At 38.8% G+C, this 16,118-nt stretch overlaps 1 protein-coding gene across 5 annotated transcripts in view; it reads right to left on the bottom strand.

The window, feature by feature from the left end:
* The window catches only part of FRMD1 (FERM domain containing 1), a 49,398-nt gene that overhangs the window by 29,327 nt on the left and 3,953 nt on the right, over positions 1–16,118 (bottom strand). For 4 of the 5 annotated variants that reach the window (XM_087968353.1, XM_087968362.1, XM_087968382.1 and 1 more), the window contains exon 2: positions 2,819–3,013. In XM_087968353.1, coding sequence (XP_087824479.1) covers positions 2,819–2,914 — 96 coding nt within the window. In that variant the 5' untranslated portion in view covers positions 2,915–3,013. Of the gene's footprint in view, positions 1–2,818; positions 3,014–3,232; positions 3,321–16,118 lie in introns of those variants that run through there. The other variant, XM_087968377.1, reaches the window with a different exon arrangement.

The following is a 16,118-nucleotide window of genomic DNA, read 5'->3' as shown; positions in this document are numbered from 1 at the left end:
AGGGGAAGAATGAAATCAAGTGTTAATTTAATTTCACTCCTTTTACAGTAAAAGTTTTGCCCGATTTTATGATCTTTCTTGCCACATAGTTGTTACTAACGTATCAATTGCCACTGCAATTGATACGTTAGTAACCTGGTTGTTAAAGTGAATCTGGCTTCCCCATTGACTTTGCTTGTCAAAAGGTTGCAAACTGTGATCACATGACCTTGGGACACAGCATGGTCATAAGTATGAACCAGTTGCCAAGCACCTGAATTTTGATCGTGAGACCATGGGGATGCTGCAAAGGTCGTAACTATGAAAAATGGTCATAAGTCGCTTTTTTTCACTGTGGTTGTAACTTTGAATGGTCTTTTTGAATGGACTACCTGTACTGTACCTGTACTGTGGGAATCATAGGAAATTTGAATATTTTAAGCATGTTTCCAATTAAATAGATTTCTCATTTTTAAGGAACAATTTCTAAGAACATGTACTGTAACTACTGAGATAATTTGAAAGCAGAAAACTTTAATATGAAGCAAGATATGAAATACAAGGTGGCCATAAATTTTTTAAAAATCTTATTTTAAACTGGAGGGAACCATATTTTAGACTTTCTTACATTCTATATCGTAAGTCATGATGTAGACCTATGTCCCTCGCAAAGGAACGTAATCCTCCTACCTAAACAAAGTGAACATGTATAGCAATATGAATATAACACATGCATGCAACTCTTTAAAGCAATCATGTATTTTTTTCAGAATCAAAAAGATGCTGTGGAGAAGCTGCTTTTGTAGCCATGCAATCCTGAAATCAGACATTCCTGAAATTCAGCTATGGGAAGAGGAGGGAACATCATATTAGAAGCGGAAATCCACTCTAGGTAGTTTCCTATGGCTGATCCAGAGGTGGTATTCAGCAGGTTCTGATCAATTTGGAAGAACCAGTAGCAGAAATTTTGTGTAGCTTGGAGAACTGGCAAATACCACCTCTGACTGGCTCTACCCCCATCTATTCTTTGCCTCCCAAGTCCCAGATGATTGACTGGCTCTTCTTTTGTTGCCCTGCACAAGAGAACAGAGCTGGAAAGAAGGTTAGTGGGGTGGGGAGGCAATGGGATTTTGCAGTATCCTTCCCCTGGAGTTGGATGGGAATGGAGATTTTACAGTATCCTTTCCCTGCCATGCCCACCAAGCCACGCCCACAGAACCGGTAGTAAAAAAAATTGAATCCCACCACTGGGCTGATCTGACTCCCTCCCCCAGAAAACAGTATGATGAGCTCTACACAGAAGCTAGACTTCAAACAGGTTTAATATTTGTTGAGATATTCAGTTACAAAGCTAAGCTGAAGAACTCTGTTTATAAAGTACAAGTTGAATCTACTCATAACGGTTATTATTATTACAAATTCACAAAGATTATGAATTCATTTGTACCCATGGCAGTTTACTGAATAACGTATGATGAGGAAAAGTTCAATTTAAGAAATGTATATGCAAAGTTAGACCACTCTCCCAGAGATAATGGCATTACATCCTTCATTTCTACCTACACAGTCAGTGTTCAAAGTGGGTCCATTTTGATGAACTTTAATTAAGTGTTTTAAGTGCAGCAATTTGAGGATGAGATAAATAGTAGAAGTATGGGAAATTGATAATAAAATGATGATACAAGAGGAGAAACAAAAAAAATAAAATAAACCAGCTAGAGTTTGGTTTAAGATAAAGGGCTATACACATGGTATAGGTAAGTAGTAAGTGCTAGATCAGTTCACCTCAGGATGTGCATTATAACACATAAACACCAAAAGAGGAAAAAACTGTTTTGAATATCCAGCATTAAAAAATTATTTAGAAGCAAGCAATCACAATGTATGAAGCCACTTAAACAGATGAGCTGCAAAGGCATTAGGAAATTCAACAACATTTTGGGCTATTTATGTTGGGTTTTTTTTTAATGCTTTTTGAAGGGCCATGTTATTCAAAACCGAAGCGGGAAAATGAATTATAGTCCTTTGACAGTTTACTCTGAACACACAGCTCCATGTTTTAGATGATTTTAAAGTGCCCAGTAAGCTTCCCATACTTTTCTTTCTTTGATACTTTTCTCTTCAGTGACAGAACAGATTAAAAAAGAAAGAAATAAACAAGTCTGTGCATGACTAGAAGTAGCTGAAAAAGTGTATTTTTTAAAGGGAATCTACCTAAACAGGTGTATCTTGCACTTAAAAAAACACATGCAAATCATGAAGTTTAACTTCAGTGATAACAATTTTTATTAAAATACAAATCTTTAAAAACATGAAAAACCTGGGCATTCAAACCTGCAACACTATAGAAGTATATAATTCCATTGATATCTCTAATAGGCATCATAGATTCCAAATTACTTCATTCTCTACCTTACTACCTGCACTACATTTCAACTTTTATTTTCCTACAAGGGAAAAAATTCTCAGAATATAGTGCTACATAATTTTGTTGGAAGATATACAGGATAATAACACTTGCAAAGTATGATTCCACAGGTCTACCATGTTGAAAAATTAACACAATGAAATCAACAGCCTCCAAGCAAAAACTTTTTTTAGTGTTCCAACACTACGAAAACATCAAATAAATATGAAAAGAAGTTTCAGAAGAAACAGATCCAACTTATGCTAATATGGATCCATTTTTAAAAGAAAATGATTTTTCAGCTTACAAGCTTTTTTTTTCCAACTTGCAACTCCACAAAAACTCTAGTATATTCCTCACACTCTCTAAATAACACAGGTACCTATCTGTGTTATTCATAAGGATTCCTGAAACAAGTTTAGATACACTTACCCCAACAGTCAAACTGAGCTGGTCTCGATCTGGCAGAAGGACACAGACATTCCTAAAATCCAAAGGCATCTTCTTTGGTAATAGCTGTTTGCTCATTGCAGAACTGGTTGTAAACTTCTCATACCGCTCCGTCAAGTAACAACGCTGCAATCAGGAATCGAGCCAACTTTGTTGGGATTTTTTTCTCTCTTCAATCTGAGGAATAAAAATCCTAAGAATGAAAAGGCTGCATGGTTTCGTAGCAAGAAGCCTATATATTAAACAAGGATTCTTCGTAGCTTCATTCTAAGAACCAGCTCTAACCACCAAACGTCTCTCTCTGAGCTCTGGCATAGTTATAACTAATCTTCTCATTAGTCAGCTCTTTTACTGATTAGCAGCTGGTTACGTTACACAGTAGGTGGAAACACTAACCAGCTGGGAAATTTATCTCAGGGAGGCCCAGGAAAGTGGCATCCACAGGCTTGCATTCCCTTCTTCTGAATCAGCTACTTTATCCTGTGTGCCAAGAATCATAATCCAGAATTACTGGTGGCTGGTTTTTTTTTTCCACTCACACTTCCCTATGCGATACTCAGCTTTTTCAAAGCAAATACCTGAGTCATTGGAAAGATACACAAAGAAAGCAGCGTAAGGGGCAAGCGTAAGGGGCAATAAGAATAAAGGGGAAAACAATTACTTAGACCATTGGACCCTAGATTAGAAAGTCATTAGTAAATAGCATTAAAGATGACTCAGAAGAGGGAGCAACCATGTGTTTCTGTGGGTTTTAAAGTATTAGTGGAAGTATGTGGGGAGGTTTTTCCTTTTAATCTAGCACCTGATTTCATTGGAACAGGTGGGAAATGAGGCATGCAGTAGAAATGCCTGGTGCTATGTAACATGACACCATTGTGTTAGTATCTCTAAAGTATACAGTGCCTCTACACATGGCAGTATTTAAGCAGGGATAAGTTAATCCTTCAATATGAGAGCACAAATAATCAGTGTTTCTCAACCTTTTAAGATGAGTGGACTTCAACTCCCAGAATTCTCCAGCCAGTATGGCTGGCTGGAGACTTATGGGAATTGAAGTCCACCTATCTTAAAGTTGCCAAGGTTGAGAAACATTGATACTGTTGGATAAATGAGCAAAAGACTGTACTGTAACCAATGAAAGGGACTGGGGGACAAATCCGTATTTTCTGTTTGGACATAGTTAAAACTCTTTCATTGTTAAAAATGCCCTGTAACTTTTGCACTGATCATTGTTGCTCCATTGTTGCTCCATTTTACCTAGTCAATAATTCTTGATTTGCAACACACAAACAGAAACCTATTGGATCCGCTTTCTATAGTACATGACAACTTCATATCCGAAATGAAAATTAATAGGTTTTTTTCTTTCATATTTCCACTTTATGAAGACACTGGATAACAATGTCTATTTTCTCCTTTGACCTTTAAAATTTGTCTGGAACCCCAGTGTGTGCTATTAGACACGATTAAATTATTCATGGTTTATATTTTAATTCTGCAGAATATAAATTACATACCAATGATATTTTATTGTTGATCTCTATGTTCCATGCTTCAGTTTTAGTTTCAATGAATTTAATAATATGATTGGGAAAACAGCAGGATATGGAATTAACTGAGCCAATTCAGAATTTATGTCAATAGGTAAAAATCCCTTCATGAATTTATTAAGCAATTATCACTTTAAGATGTGCAGTGAATATGTTAACTGTCTTGGAGTTCAAAACTTTTCCTTTGGAGCAAGATTGATACTCATACAATGAATGACATATATATATATTTATTTATTTGATTTGCCAATTGTTTACAAGATAATAAGTATAAATGTATACATAGTTGTGAATACATGAAATGGGTACATATAAGAAAAATAAAAGAATAAGAGAAACAATAGGACAGGGACGGTAGGCACGTTGGTGCGTTTATGCACGCCCCCTACAGACCTCTTAGGAAAGGGGTGAGGTCAATAGTAGACAGTCTAAGGTTAAAGTTTTTGGGGTTTGGGGAAGAAACTATATATATATATGACGTGGGAAAATACCCGAACAAAGCTGAATACCATACATGTAAGTACCACGAAAACTTAAGAAAACAAATATATATATATATATATATATATATATATATATATATATATATATATATATATATATAGTAATTAATTAATTAAGTAATTACTCCGAGAAGCACAAAGCCGAAGACACAAGCCTGAAGATGACGAATGAGAGTTCATCTAAACATCGCCAGGATACTTCCAATTTTACGCAGGAGAAAACCCGAATAACCAAAGATCCGCATACAAATACCTGCGAAAACCTCAGAAAACAAATATATATATATATATTTATTACCCAAGCTGTTACTACACAGGAGGCTAATGGAAAAGAGATCAAAACACAAACGACCCAGGAGATTACAACGCAAGACCCAGGATACCACAACAAAAGAACTCACAAGCCCATCACACAACCCATTACCCAAGCCGTTAAAACACAAGAGGCTAACGACCCAGGAGATGACAGCACAAGATCCAGGATATCTCTACAACAAAAGGCCATTACACAGCCCATTATACCAACATCAACTCCATCAACCAATCAAGAGGCTGCAGCACAGCCAACCAGCCCAGCACACCATCCCCCACCACTTGTATATATAGAGAGATGGCAGCTCCGGTCACACACTGCTTGCACCGGCACTAAGCCGAAAGCACCAGCCTGAAGATGGCGAGTGGGACCTCGCCGAAACGTTGCCTAGATACTTTGAATCTTACGCGGGAGAAAACCCGAATAACCAAAGATATATATATATATAATTTGTTTTCTGAGGTTTTTGCAGGTATTTGTATGCGGATCTTTGGTTATTCGGGTTATATATGGTGTTCGGCTTGGTTCGGGTATTTTCCCACGTCATTGTGTGTGTCCTGTGGCTTTGAGGTGTTGGACCAGGGAAGAGGTTGGTTCTTCTTTTTTGATTGAGTTCTTATGTTCAACAACGCGTAACCTCTTCCCTGGTCCAACACCTCAAAGCCACAGGACATGAGATTGACTTTAAAAATACCAGAACTATCGCCAAAACTGAACACCACAGCAGCAGAATAATCAGAGAAGCCATAGAGATAGAAAAACGCCCACACAGCATGAATAAAAGAGATGACACCTCCCGCTTACCAGCCATTTGGAAACCCGCCCTCATGAACAGACGAGTACCCAACATGATAAATGACACCAGACCCACACCCATGAGGGCCACACAAGATGCCACCACCACACTTCCATGTAAAAATCAGACTCACACCCACACAGAAGATGAGACACGACCACAGACCAGAAGCCGCACTGCAGTTGCATCACTACCCACTTCAAACTCCTCTGAACCATACATGAAGCGAACTGACCCCCACCATGAAGATGTGGCACGACCACGAACTCGAAGCCAAACGAACACAGACCCAGACCCCAAACTCAAAGCCATATTAAAACCCAAAATGCTACATCACAGCCACCCGCTCAGGACATCACATCAGAAAACTCAAGAAATTACACCTCAAGAACTCAAGAAGTCACAACACAGCAAGTGACCCAGGATATCACAGCACAAGACCAAGGATACCACAGCAATAAATCTCACAAGGTCATCACACAACCCATTACCCAAGCTGTTACTACACAGGAGGCTAATCGAAAAGAGATCAAAACACAAACGACCCAGGAGATTACAACGCAAGACCCAGGATACCACAACAAAAGAACTCACAAGCCCATCACACAACCCATTACCCAAGCCATTAAAACACAAGAGGCTAACGACCCAGGAGATGACAGCACAAGATCCAGGATATCTCTACAACAAAAGGCCATTACACAGCCCATTATACCAACATCAACTCCATCAACCAATCAAGAGGCTGCAGCACAGCCAACCATCCCAGCACACCATCCCCCACCACTTGTATATATAGAGATGGCAGCTCCGGTCACACACTGCTTGCACTGGCACTAAGCCGAAAGCACCAGCCTGAAGATGGCGAGTGGGACCTCGCCGAACGACAAAGGACAAACATTCAATATATATATATATGAAAGATATCCAGTTCAGGATCCAACTACAGCATGCATGACTGGTATTACCCAACATCTTTTCAAATACCTTAAGCAGAAGTCAATTTCAGTCAACTTCTAGATCTAATTTAAAGTGACAGACTTGAAGGATCAGAATTGTGGAAGACTGACATAGTCCAAGAAATTATCTTTGCTGATTCCAAGTTTATAGTTAGATACTAGTTCTTTTTAAAATGTGATGACCAGCAAATGACCCTTAAGCACACCTACTCTGTTAACCCTCTGATGTATTTTTCCTATAAAGCTGAGGTCAGTTCAGGCCAGAAAAAAGAGATAAACTTGATGAGTATCATTTAGTTTCCAGATAAACTTGCAGCTAAGATTGTTAGTTCAAACCTGCCTGTAGTATATCAATGGTTCCTGGATGATGGATTAGGTCTGCAAACTAGGTAGTTTCTGGAATGCCTGAATACTAACTAACATGCAAAATTAAACCAAGAGGCATCTGTGAATTTACTCTGAATTCTCAAAATACCTCTCTCAAAATACCTTCTCAAAATACTCACCCAAAAATGCCAAACCCCAAAACAAACAAACAAAAGAACTTGGCACCCCTTGCTCTAAAAATATTGAAAAATAGGTAATTTCAGAGGGGAAACCGCTTTTCCCCATTTTTCTTCTTCTGGATGCCATTGAAAGCATCATTCTGTTTCTGATATTTAAAAGCAAAGATGCTGGACTGAAGAGATGGGGATTTTTAAATGTATTTCAGGTAGATGCGTCAACAGATCTCAAATGTTCAGTTTTAGACATTAGCCCATCTCCTAACAGTTCAGGACTAGAAGGTGAACACAGTTGTAAAGGCAAACAATCCTATTAGTCATTTCAAGAACCATAGTTGCACAACAGACATTAATAATTAATAGTGATGATAGTATGATGTAGTATATAGTATGCAGTAGCAGCAATATGACAACCTGGAAGGACAGATTAATGATCAATAACTCTGACCACAGTTTACAGTAGTCTTAGGTCACTGGGCCAGTCTTTGGCACAAAGCCAACTGGGTGGCCTTGGACCAGTCATATCTTCTCCATTCTAGGAAACACCACTTCTGAAATCTTGCAAACCACTTCTGAAATCTTGCCAAGAAAACTGCCAAAATCGCAGGTCTTGTACAGGCAGTTTGCCAGGAGGCAACATGTACTCAGACACTCCCCTGCCACCTCCCCCCAAAAAATAGTCTTAGAGGATATAGAAAGATTTCACCATATGACCATCCAGTCAGATTATCAGAAACACCTCCATTTGTTAACTGAGCAACTGCAGACTTTACAGGGGTGTCTGCCCATTCTCTATATTAATAAAAAGGGAAGAAAACCATGCTTTTTGTAAGCTGTAAAAAGGTGGGAAGAGGAACACTTAGATGTTAATCTAGCAAACGAACTATCCATGAAGATACACATAACATGGGAAGATGCCCCATAGGTTGGAAACAGAATGGCCATGAGGCATACAATAAAACAACACATTGTGGAATAAGCATGCACAAAGGGCCAGCCATTTCTCTTCCAGGACACTCCTTTCCACCCCCTTCCCATTTTATCTCCTTCTCATACCATGAGGCTGCATGAAGTCTTTGGCACACTTTAGATCAGGGGTGTCCAACTCAATTTCATCGAGGGCCACATCAGGGTTGCATTTGAACTCGGGTGGGGTGAGGGGGGGCAGCTTGACATCACTTGTGTTGGGGGTGCTTGGGTGGCCTGAGCTCTGCCAGTTAAAATGGGCTCCCAAGCTCCGTTTCCAGATGGGACAGCCTCCTGCAACCCTCTGTCAGCAAAAATGGAGCTCGGGTGAGCTGCGCACGGCTCTCGCGAGCTCCATTTTCACTGGCAAAGGCACTGCGGGCCAGTCCTTCGCTGTTTTCATGGTGGGCCCATGGGCCAGATCTAAGCATCTTGAGTTTGACACCCCTGCTCTAGATTACTCTACATCTATAAACTTGGGGAGTATAACTGAAATGATCATCATCTTCTTTTGTGAGTGAATATACAAAAATGCAGTCTTTGTTACCTAAATTCAGTACAGATGTATGATAGGTATGATAGGTAGGTAGGTAGGTAGGTAAGTAGATAGATACCGTGTTTCTCATATAATAAGGCCGGGTCTTATTTTTTTTTGAGCCCAAAAAAATGGCTAGGCTGTCTTTTCGGGGTGACTTAATTCCCCCTTGCATCTTTGGGTGGGCGGGTGGCGATGGCTTGGATGTTGACCTCGGCGTTGGTGGGGCACTTCGTATCGGGGTCAACGCAGGCAGCACCATATCCGGGTGTGCAACAAAAGTACTTCCTAACGGCAAGCCCCCACCATTCCCCCATTTCGCATGTTTTAATATAGGCCTTAATTTGGGGGAGGGGCTTAATTTCATTTCATGCCTATAAAACATGCTGGGACTTGCTATTGGGGGAGGCCATATTGTTGGAGAAACAGGGTAGGTAGGTAGGTAGGTAGGTAGGTAGGTAGATAGATAGATAGATAGATAGATAGATAGATAGATAGATAGATAGATAGATAGACAGATAGATAGATATGGATATATAGAGACATAGAGATTCACACACACAGTGATAATACAATAATATGCTATATATATATAGGACTAATATACCGGATAACCACAGCACAAAGTTTTTGGAGAGTACCATAACTATGATCTAAGTGGACCTGCATCCTGATAGCAAGCCAAAATTTAGCAGTGAAGTGGGAGAAGATTCCTGTGTTCGGGGGAAAAAAAAAAAGATTTTCAGGGTCATGATGGTTGACATATGCTTATCCCAAGCATGTTTTTGTCAGTTAGTGATGACTGATCTACTACCTTCACTGGAAGTTAATTTCAAGCTTCCACTATAATAATACTCTCTAACATTACTTTTGAACTTCCCTCCACAGGTTATGCCCCTGTGTTCTGAATTTTTTGCTTAATTAAAAAAAATAAAATCAGGAGATGAAAGTCAAAGCGCCTATATATATTTCAGAAATGTTTTGCTTTCTCTATCTCCTATACCTACATAAATATTGTTACCTATGAAACAAATGATTGATTGCATCTCCTCCCCTAATAAATTATCAATTAAAATTCCTTCTGATGCACAACAAACCAGATCTCTTTCAAAGCAATTAATTCTCATTAGAATTTGGTGCTTTATTTCAGCGAAGCTCCTGGGTTTAATTTCTTTCAGTTAAATCCAATCATGAAGGCAAGTATGATTTATTGGATCACATAAATCCGAAGACTATAAGCTGCAATGTAGTCAAACCACTGGCCCATCTAGCTGAATACTTGCACTCGCTCCAGGATTTCAGAGCGGGACTTTTCCCAGCCGTACCTGGAAGGCCAACAACAACAAAGGATTAAACCTGAGAAACGTGCAGTGTATCTTTGCCATGGACTAAGCCGCACCCAAACATCCATCATTTGAGTCTCTGATACAAGAGTCATGAACACGGTTACTGCTATGCTCCTGAAATACAATAGAGCATCAAAGGCTTAGGTTTATTGACACATTACTGTATACCAGAAGTCAAGATTTTTATTTTGTTTTGTCTATAGCACTGTTCAGCACAAAACAGTCTAACAGCAACAGTTCTGACTTTTACTGTAAAAGGAGTGAAATTAAACAGGTGATTACACTTGATTTCATTCTTCCCCTCACTTTGATTGTTCTGAATAATAACAACATGCTACTTGTAAGCAGCTAAGTAAAAAAAATTGCCTGGCAGAAATCCCAAAAGTCAATCAATGGGTCTGAGTGTGTCACTCTTCATGAATACTTCAAATTAAGGCAAGCAAACAAACAGCACAAAAGACCCACAGTGTCAGACAAAAATCCAAATTCACTAGTTCTATTTTTATTGACTTTAGGAACTCCCTTTTCAAGAATGGAACACAGAAGGTAGCACGATTCATGTGGTAGCCACACATACGAGGAAGCTCCTTAGTTCCAAATCTAAATCCAGTTAAATAGACTTTGCTCTATTGGCAAAGGTTAAGTAAGAATTGCTGTTGAAAAATTGAAGCAATCAATCAAGACAAAAATGGGCAATCTCTTTGTTATGACAACACATCTTTGTCTCAATACTGCAGAATTCAACAATCATGATGTGCTGAAGATAAGCACGACATGCAAACAAAATACAAAATGGGAAGATATAGTAAATTCAATCCTTACGGCCTGCCTTTGTCAATAAAATGTCTGATTTGAACAGCGGAGCAGAGAGAGAGGTATAGCTCCAATGTATAGCTCCAATTCACATGTTAACGTTTAGAATACAGTATGTTCCCTCTTTCTGCAATACAACAAGGGATGAAATAATTATACGACCTTCATAGGTGGTACTCTGAGGAATCTCTTGAAGAAAATGCAATGCAGTAAATGTCTGTAATCACTACAGATAGTCCTCAACTTATAATTGATTGCTTAGCGACTGTTTGAAGTTACGACGAGCCTGAAAAAGCTCCTTATAACCAATATTCAAATTTCTGATATCTGAGTCTTCCCTCATCTGGTTGCATGATTGCATTTTTGGTGCACAGAAGATGGCCCACATTTATGGCCATTTGCAGTGTCCTGAGGTCACATGATCACAATTTTTGGCATTCTTGTCAGAAACCAGCATTTATTTCAAGTTTTCATTTTTTTTAAAAAAAATGGTTCGCTTAATGGCATTCACTTAAGAACCGCTGCAAAAACTAATTGTAAAATTAATCAGGGTCACATGGTGACTCGCCTTACAACTGTCACAACATACAACCAGACTTGCAGGCTCAACTGCAGTCATCTGTCAGGGACAACCTGGGTCATTCCATGCAAAATCAGCTCACTGGAAACAGAATGGATGATGAGGAAGTTTCTTTCTGAGCTCCCCACAATCATCCACGTTGGTCACCAGTGAAAATACCTCTGAGAAGCAAATGTCCCAGCCTCATTGCAACATGTGTGTATGAGGCAGAAAGTATGTCTCCTCTGCAAGTTGACCTAGTCAGGATATTGTACCTGGAATGTTGGAAAGTGACTCAGAAGACTATGAACTTTTTCCTCCCGTTTCCCATGTTCAACAACAGGAAATTTCCAGAAAAGATTGAGCAAAAACAAAGAAGAAGGGAACACAATGCTATCGACCCATGTTGAAAGATGTTGACTAGAAGCATTTGAAATGTGGATTTACAGATGGCTGTTATGTCTAAGCTGGGGTGACAAAATCAGAAATAAGGAGTGATAAGCCACCTGGGAAAGCCAAGGGAAATCATCAAAACCATTAAAAAGCAAAAGTTAGATTATTTCAGACATGTGATGTGACACCCGGAAAAATAAGGCATACTTCACTTAATCCTCCAGGGAAAGATTGAAGGCAAACGAGATCCAGGCAGAAGAAGAACAACATGGCTTCAAAATCTAAGGAACTGGTTTGGACAAAACTCAGCAGCACTAAAATAGGATCTCCAACATGATTGCCAAAATCCGATGACAGATATGGCACAAGAAGAAGAAGACTAGTCATAATATATAAGACAGTTCTTAACATATTTTAAAGAACTAGTTTTTGTTTTTTTTAAAAAAAAAGAATTGGACTTTTGTAAGTTTCAATTAGTTTTTAGTTAATTTCTTTTTTAAAAAAGAGCACAAAGACACAATGTAAAAGTAAAAAGATCAAGGAAAGTAAAACTACCATCTTTTCTTCAATGTATTAGCGCAACATGTGAAAGCAATAAGGTGAACTGTGTTCAAATTCGTAACATTTATTCATAGCAGCTTCTCCGCTCTGTTCTATAACAATACAGTAGCAGTGCTTTTTCTAACTATTACTGTGGTATGGCAGGACGTGTCATGAAAGAAGAAGAAAATATCCTGAATAATAAGGTGGGGGAATCCAACTATAACGAGAGGGAGGAAGCATGGAAGTCTTCAGATGTCAGTTCTTAATCATTTTGCATATCAAGGTGAGAGTAGAGATTTTACTCTGTATGATTTGGCTTTTGAAGAGCTGTGGGAAAAATGCTTGAGCAGATTGCTAAGTAGCGCACTCCTTTTGACAAAATTATTATATACACCAACCCACTTAAGACTTCCTTAACATTTCACAAGATGCTTTTAATGCTCCCTGCCCAGCAAAGATGTCAAGCTTCTTATAAATTCTATCTTGTAACTCTTGCTGTTGTATTTCCCCTAAGCAGAGAAAAAGCTCACCATTTTCTGTACTGAATAAACGATGCTGTAGCCAGTATCTTTGCATTTCAACAGGAACACTCGCAGGAACATTCAGTGGTAAATAAAAGTTGGTCCTGTTATTACATAAAAGCTCTGTATACTGTCTGGAAACATGCACATTCTTCCACCCCAAAATCAGCCAATTAATAAACATTTCACATTCTTTCTTTCATCGAAAGTAGTGAACAATCCTGTTGGTGTTATTTTATTATGACAGCAACCCCTACAAGAGGGTAAGGCTTGAAAAATTATTGGCCTATGCAACATAGCAGGTACCATACCTATTGAAAGAATGCCTTTGGGATGGTTAGAACTTAATGTTATTACAGATCATTTATAATTTAACAAGATTTATTTTATTAGTCTCTGTCAATCCTCGAGGCAGGGATTTATAACTAAACTTTTCAAGATAGAAAATAATGTTGTTGGGGAAAAAAGGTTGGAAGGCAGAAAACTTAGAGGTGAAAAGAACTTAAGACAGCTTTTCCCAACCTGGAATCTTTTAGCCATGCAACTCCAATTACCATGAGCTGGTACTATGGGTTGTGGTGCTGGGGAGCACATGGGAAGTACAGACTAATGCTGGGGAGAACATCCGGTGTAAAATTCTGGCTTAGATGTCTGCACAACAGAAAATGGAAAAGGGAAGATGGAAATGGCTTTCATAGTAGTGTTTCTGAGCTAATGGGAAGGATGACCATGTGTTGATAGTCAGATGAATTTGTCACAGGAAGGATTCTATTTTGTACACATTACACAAATTCTTTTCAAGGATTCCACTGTCCTCTTCAGGTGTTAGCTCTGATAATTAAAGTTTCCTCAAACTTGGCACCTTCCATTATGACTATGCCTGCTAAGGTATTCTGGCATATAAAATTTACCACACCTCCCCCCCTCTCTTTCTCTCTCTCCCTACTTACCCATCCATCAATCCTAATCTATCATCTACCTATTTACCTACCTACCTATCATCTCTGTAGGAGCTTGAATCCTTCTTATATAGGAATCTGGCTTACATAAAAGTTTGTACATAACTTTTTGAGATAACCATACCTTAACACAAGGATTATCAGAACAAGGCTAGGAAAACACACAAGTTGGGCCAATACCGGGGTTACAGTTTGCTATAATTTGAATTCCATGCACACCACATTATGTACCCTTCTTACTGTCTATTATTCAAATTTGAACATTAATTCCCGCAGGTAGACAAATACCTTTTGCTTCTATTTTTTAGCCAGATTACTAGACCTTTTTTATTGAAACAAACAAAGCAGTCCTTGCAGTTTAATACTAGCATAGTAAGTAGGAGCATTCTTCATTACAAGAACATCTTGGATTTAAAACCCAGCTCAACCATGAATCCTTGGGGATCCTTTTGCAATAAATAAATAAACAACGAGGTGAACCTCAAACAGGCACCAAGGAAGGAAGGAAAGTAAGTTTGAATTGCCCAAAGCATCAGTGTTTTACTGAGCCGGCAACTGTATCTTTTGCTCTGGTGCAATAATTTTCTTGCCACAGGAGAACCTGCTTGCTATTGCCCCAATAAAGATTACATCAAAATACCTTGGCAACTCTGCAGGTTCTTTCTTGGCACCAATCCATTTCTTTTCTTCACTTGTGAATCATTGTGTTGCCATTTTTTTAACAGTAATGTAGTTGCTGCTTCTTAGCCTTAGTAGTTTATTACCCATTAAATATACAGAGCAAACAGTACAGGTAGTCCTCAACTTACGACCAAAACATTGAGTCTCAAATTTATGTCGCTAAGGGAGACATTTGTTAAGTGAGTTTTGCCCCATTTTATGACTTTTCTTGCCACATTTGTTAAGCGAATCACTGCAGTTGTTAAATTAGTAACAAGGTTCCTAAGTGAATCTGGCTTCCCTGTTGACTTCACTTGTCAGAAGGTCACAAAACTGAAAATGTCATAAATGTGAGTCAGTTGTCAAGCATCCGGAAGTAAATCATATGACCGTGGGGGTGCTGCAATGGTCATAAGTGTGACAAATGGTCGTAAGTTACTTTTTTCAATACTGTTGTAATGTTGACCATCACTAAGTGAACTGTTATAAATTGAGGACTACCTATGCTTTTTTTTAACCTATTAAATATGGGGGGGGGAATACTGGCCTACCTTCCCTACATAAGCTCTGTGTGCAGTAAAAAAACAGCTTTACTCTGATGTAGATAACAGATAATCAGAGTTGGAAGGGACCTTGTAGGTCATCTAGTCCAACCCCCCGCCCAAGCGGGAGACCCTACACCATTTCTGACAAATGGCAGTCCAATCTCTTCTTGAAAGTCTCAACTGATGGTGCTCCCACAACTTCCGAGGGCAAGCTGTTCCATTGGTTGATTGTTCTCACTGTCAGAAAGTTTCCCCCTATTTCCAGGTTAAATCTCTCCTTGTTCAGTTTCCATCCATTATTCCTTGTCTGGCCTACAGGCTATGTGGTCCTCATCATGCTAATTCTGGAACTCACTGAGAAAATAACTCATATCTTCCATTCTTTCTTCTCAGGAAACATCACTAACCCCAACGTACTCCCATTTATCAAACTCACCTTCTCTTCCAGTTACACATATACTTCTCAACTGTACTGATAATGAAAGTTAAATCCAACCAAGAACCCTGGAACCCTGGGTATAATTTGTCCGAATGCCAAAACATAAAAAAAATCAAAACTGAGAAAGAATATGTGAACTAGGACCAATCAATAAAATACTCAAGGTGATTTTATAGATAGATAAACAAAACATGGCTGGAAATATTTTACAAAAGCAGAGACTGATCACTGGACAGATTATTCCAGACATGAGACTTAATATTCGGTGTCAGTTTTTGTATCAGCATTTGGAATCATTTCCCCAGGAAATTTTTTTTTAATCCTTTACAGGAGACAAGGCTGTGTGCTTTAATCAGATAAGATGAAGAAGGTATTTTTA

This window comes from Notechis scutatus, chromosome 1, assembly GCF_049901735.1.
Source record: "Notechis scutatus isolate UNSWTSFEM ecotype Mainland chromosome 1, rNotScu1.2, whole genome shotgun sequence".
In the NCBI taxonomy this organism is placed as follows: domain Eukaryota; kingdom Metazoa; phylum Chordata; class Lepidosauria; order Squamata; family Elapidae; genus Notechis; species Notechis scutatus.
The sequence above is the reverse complement of the archived record's forward strand: the minus strand, read 5'-3'. Positions and strand labels throughout refer to the sequence as shown.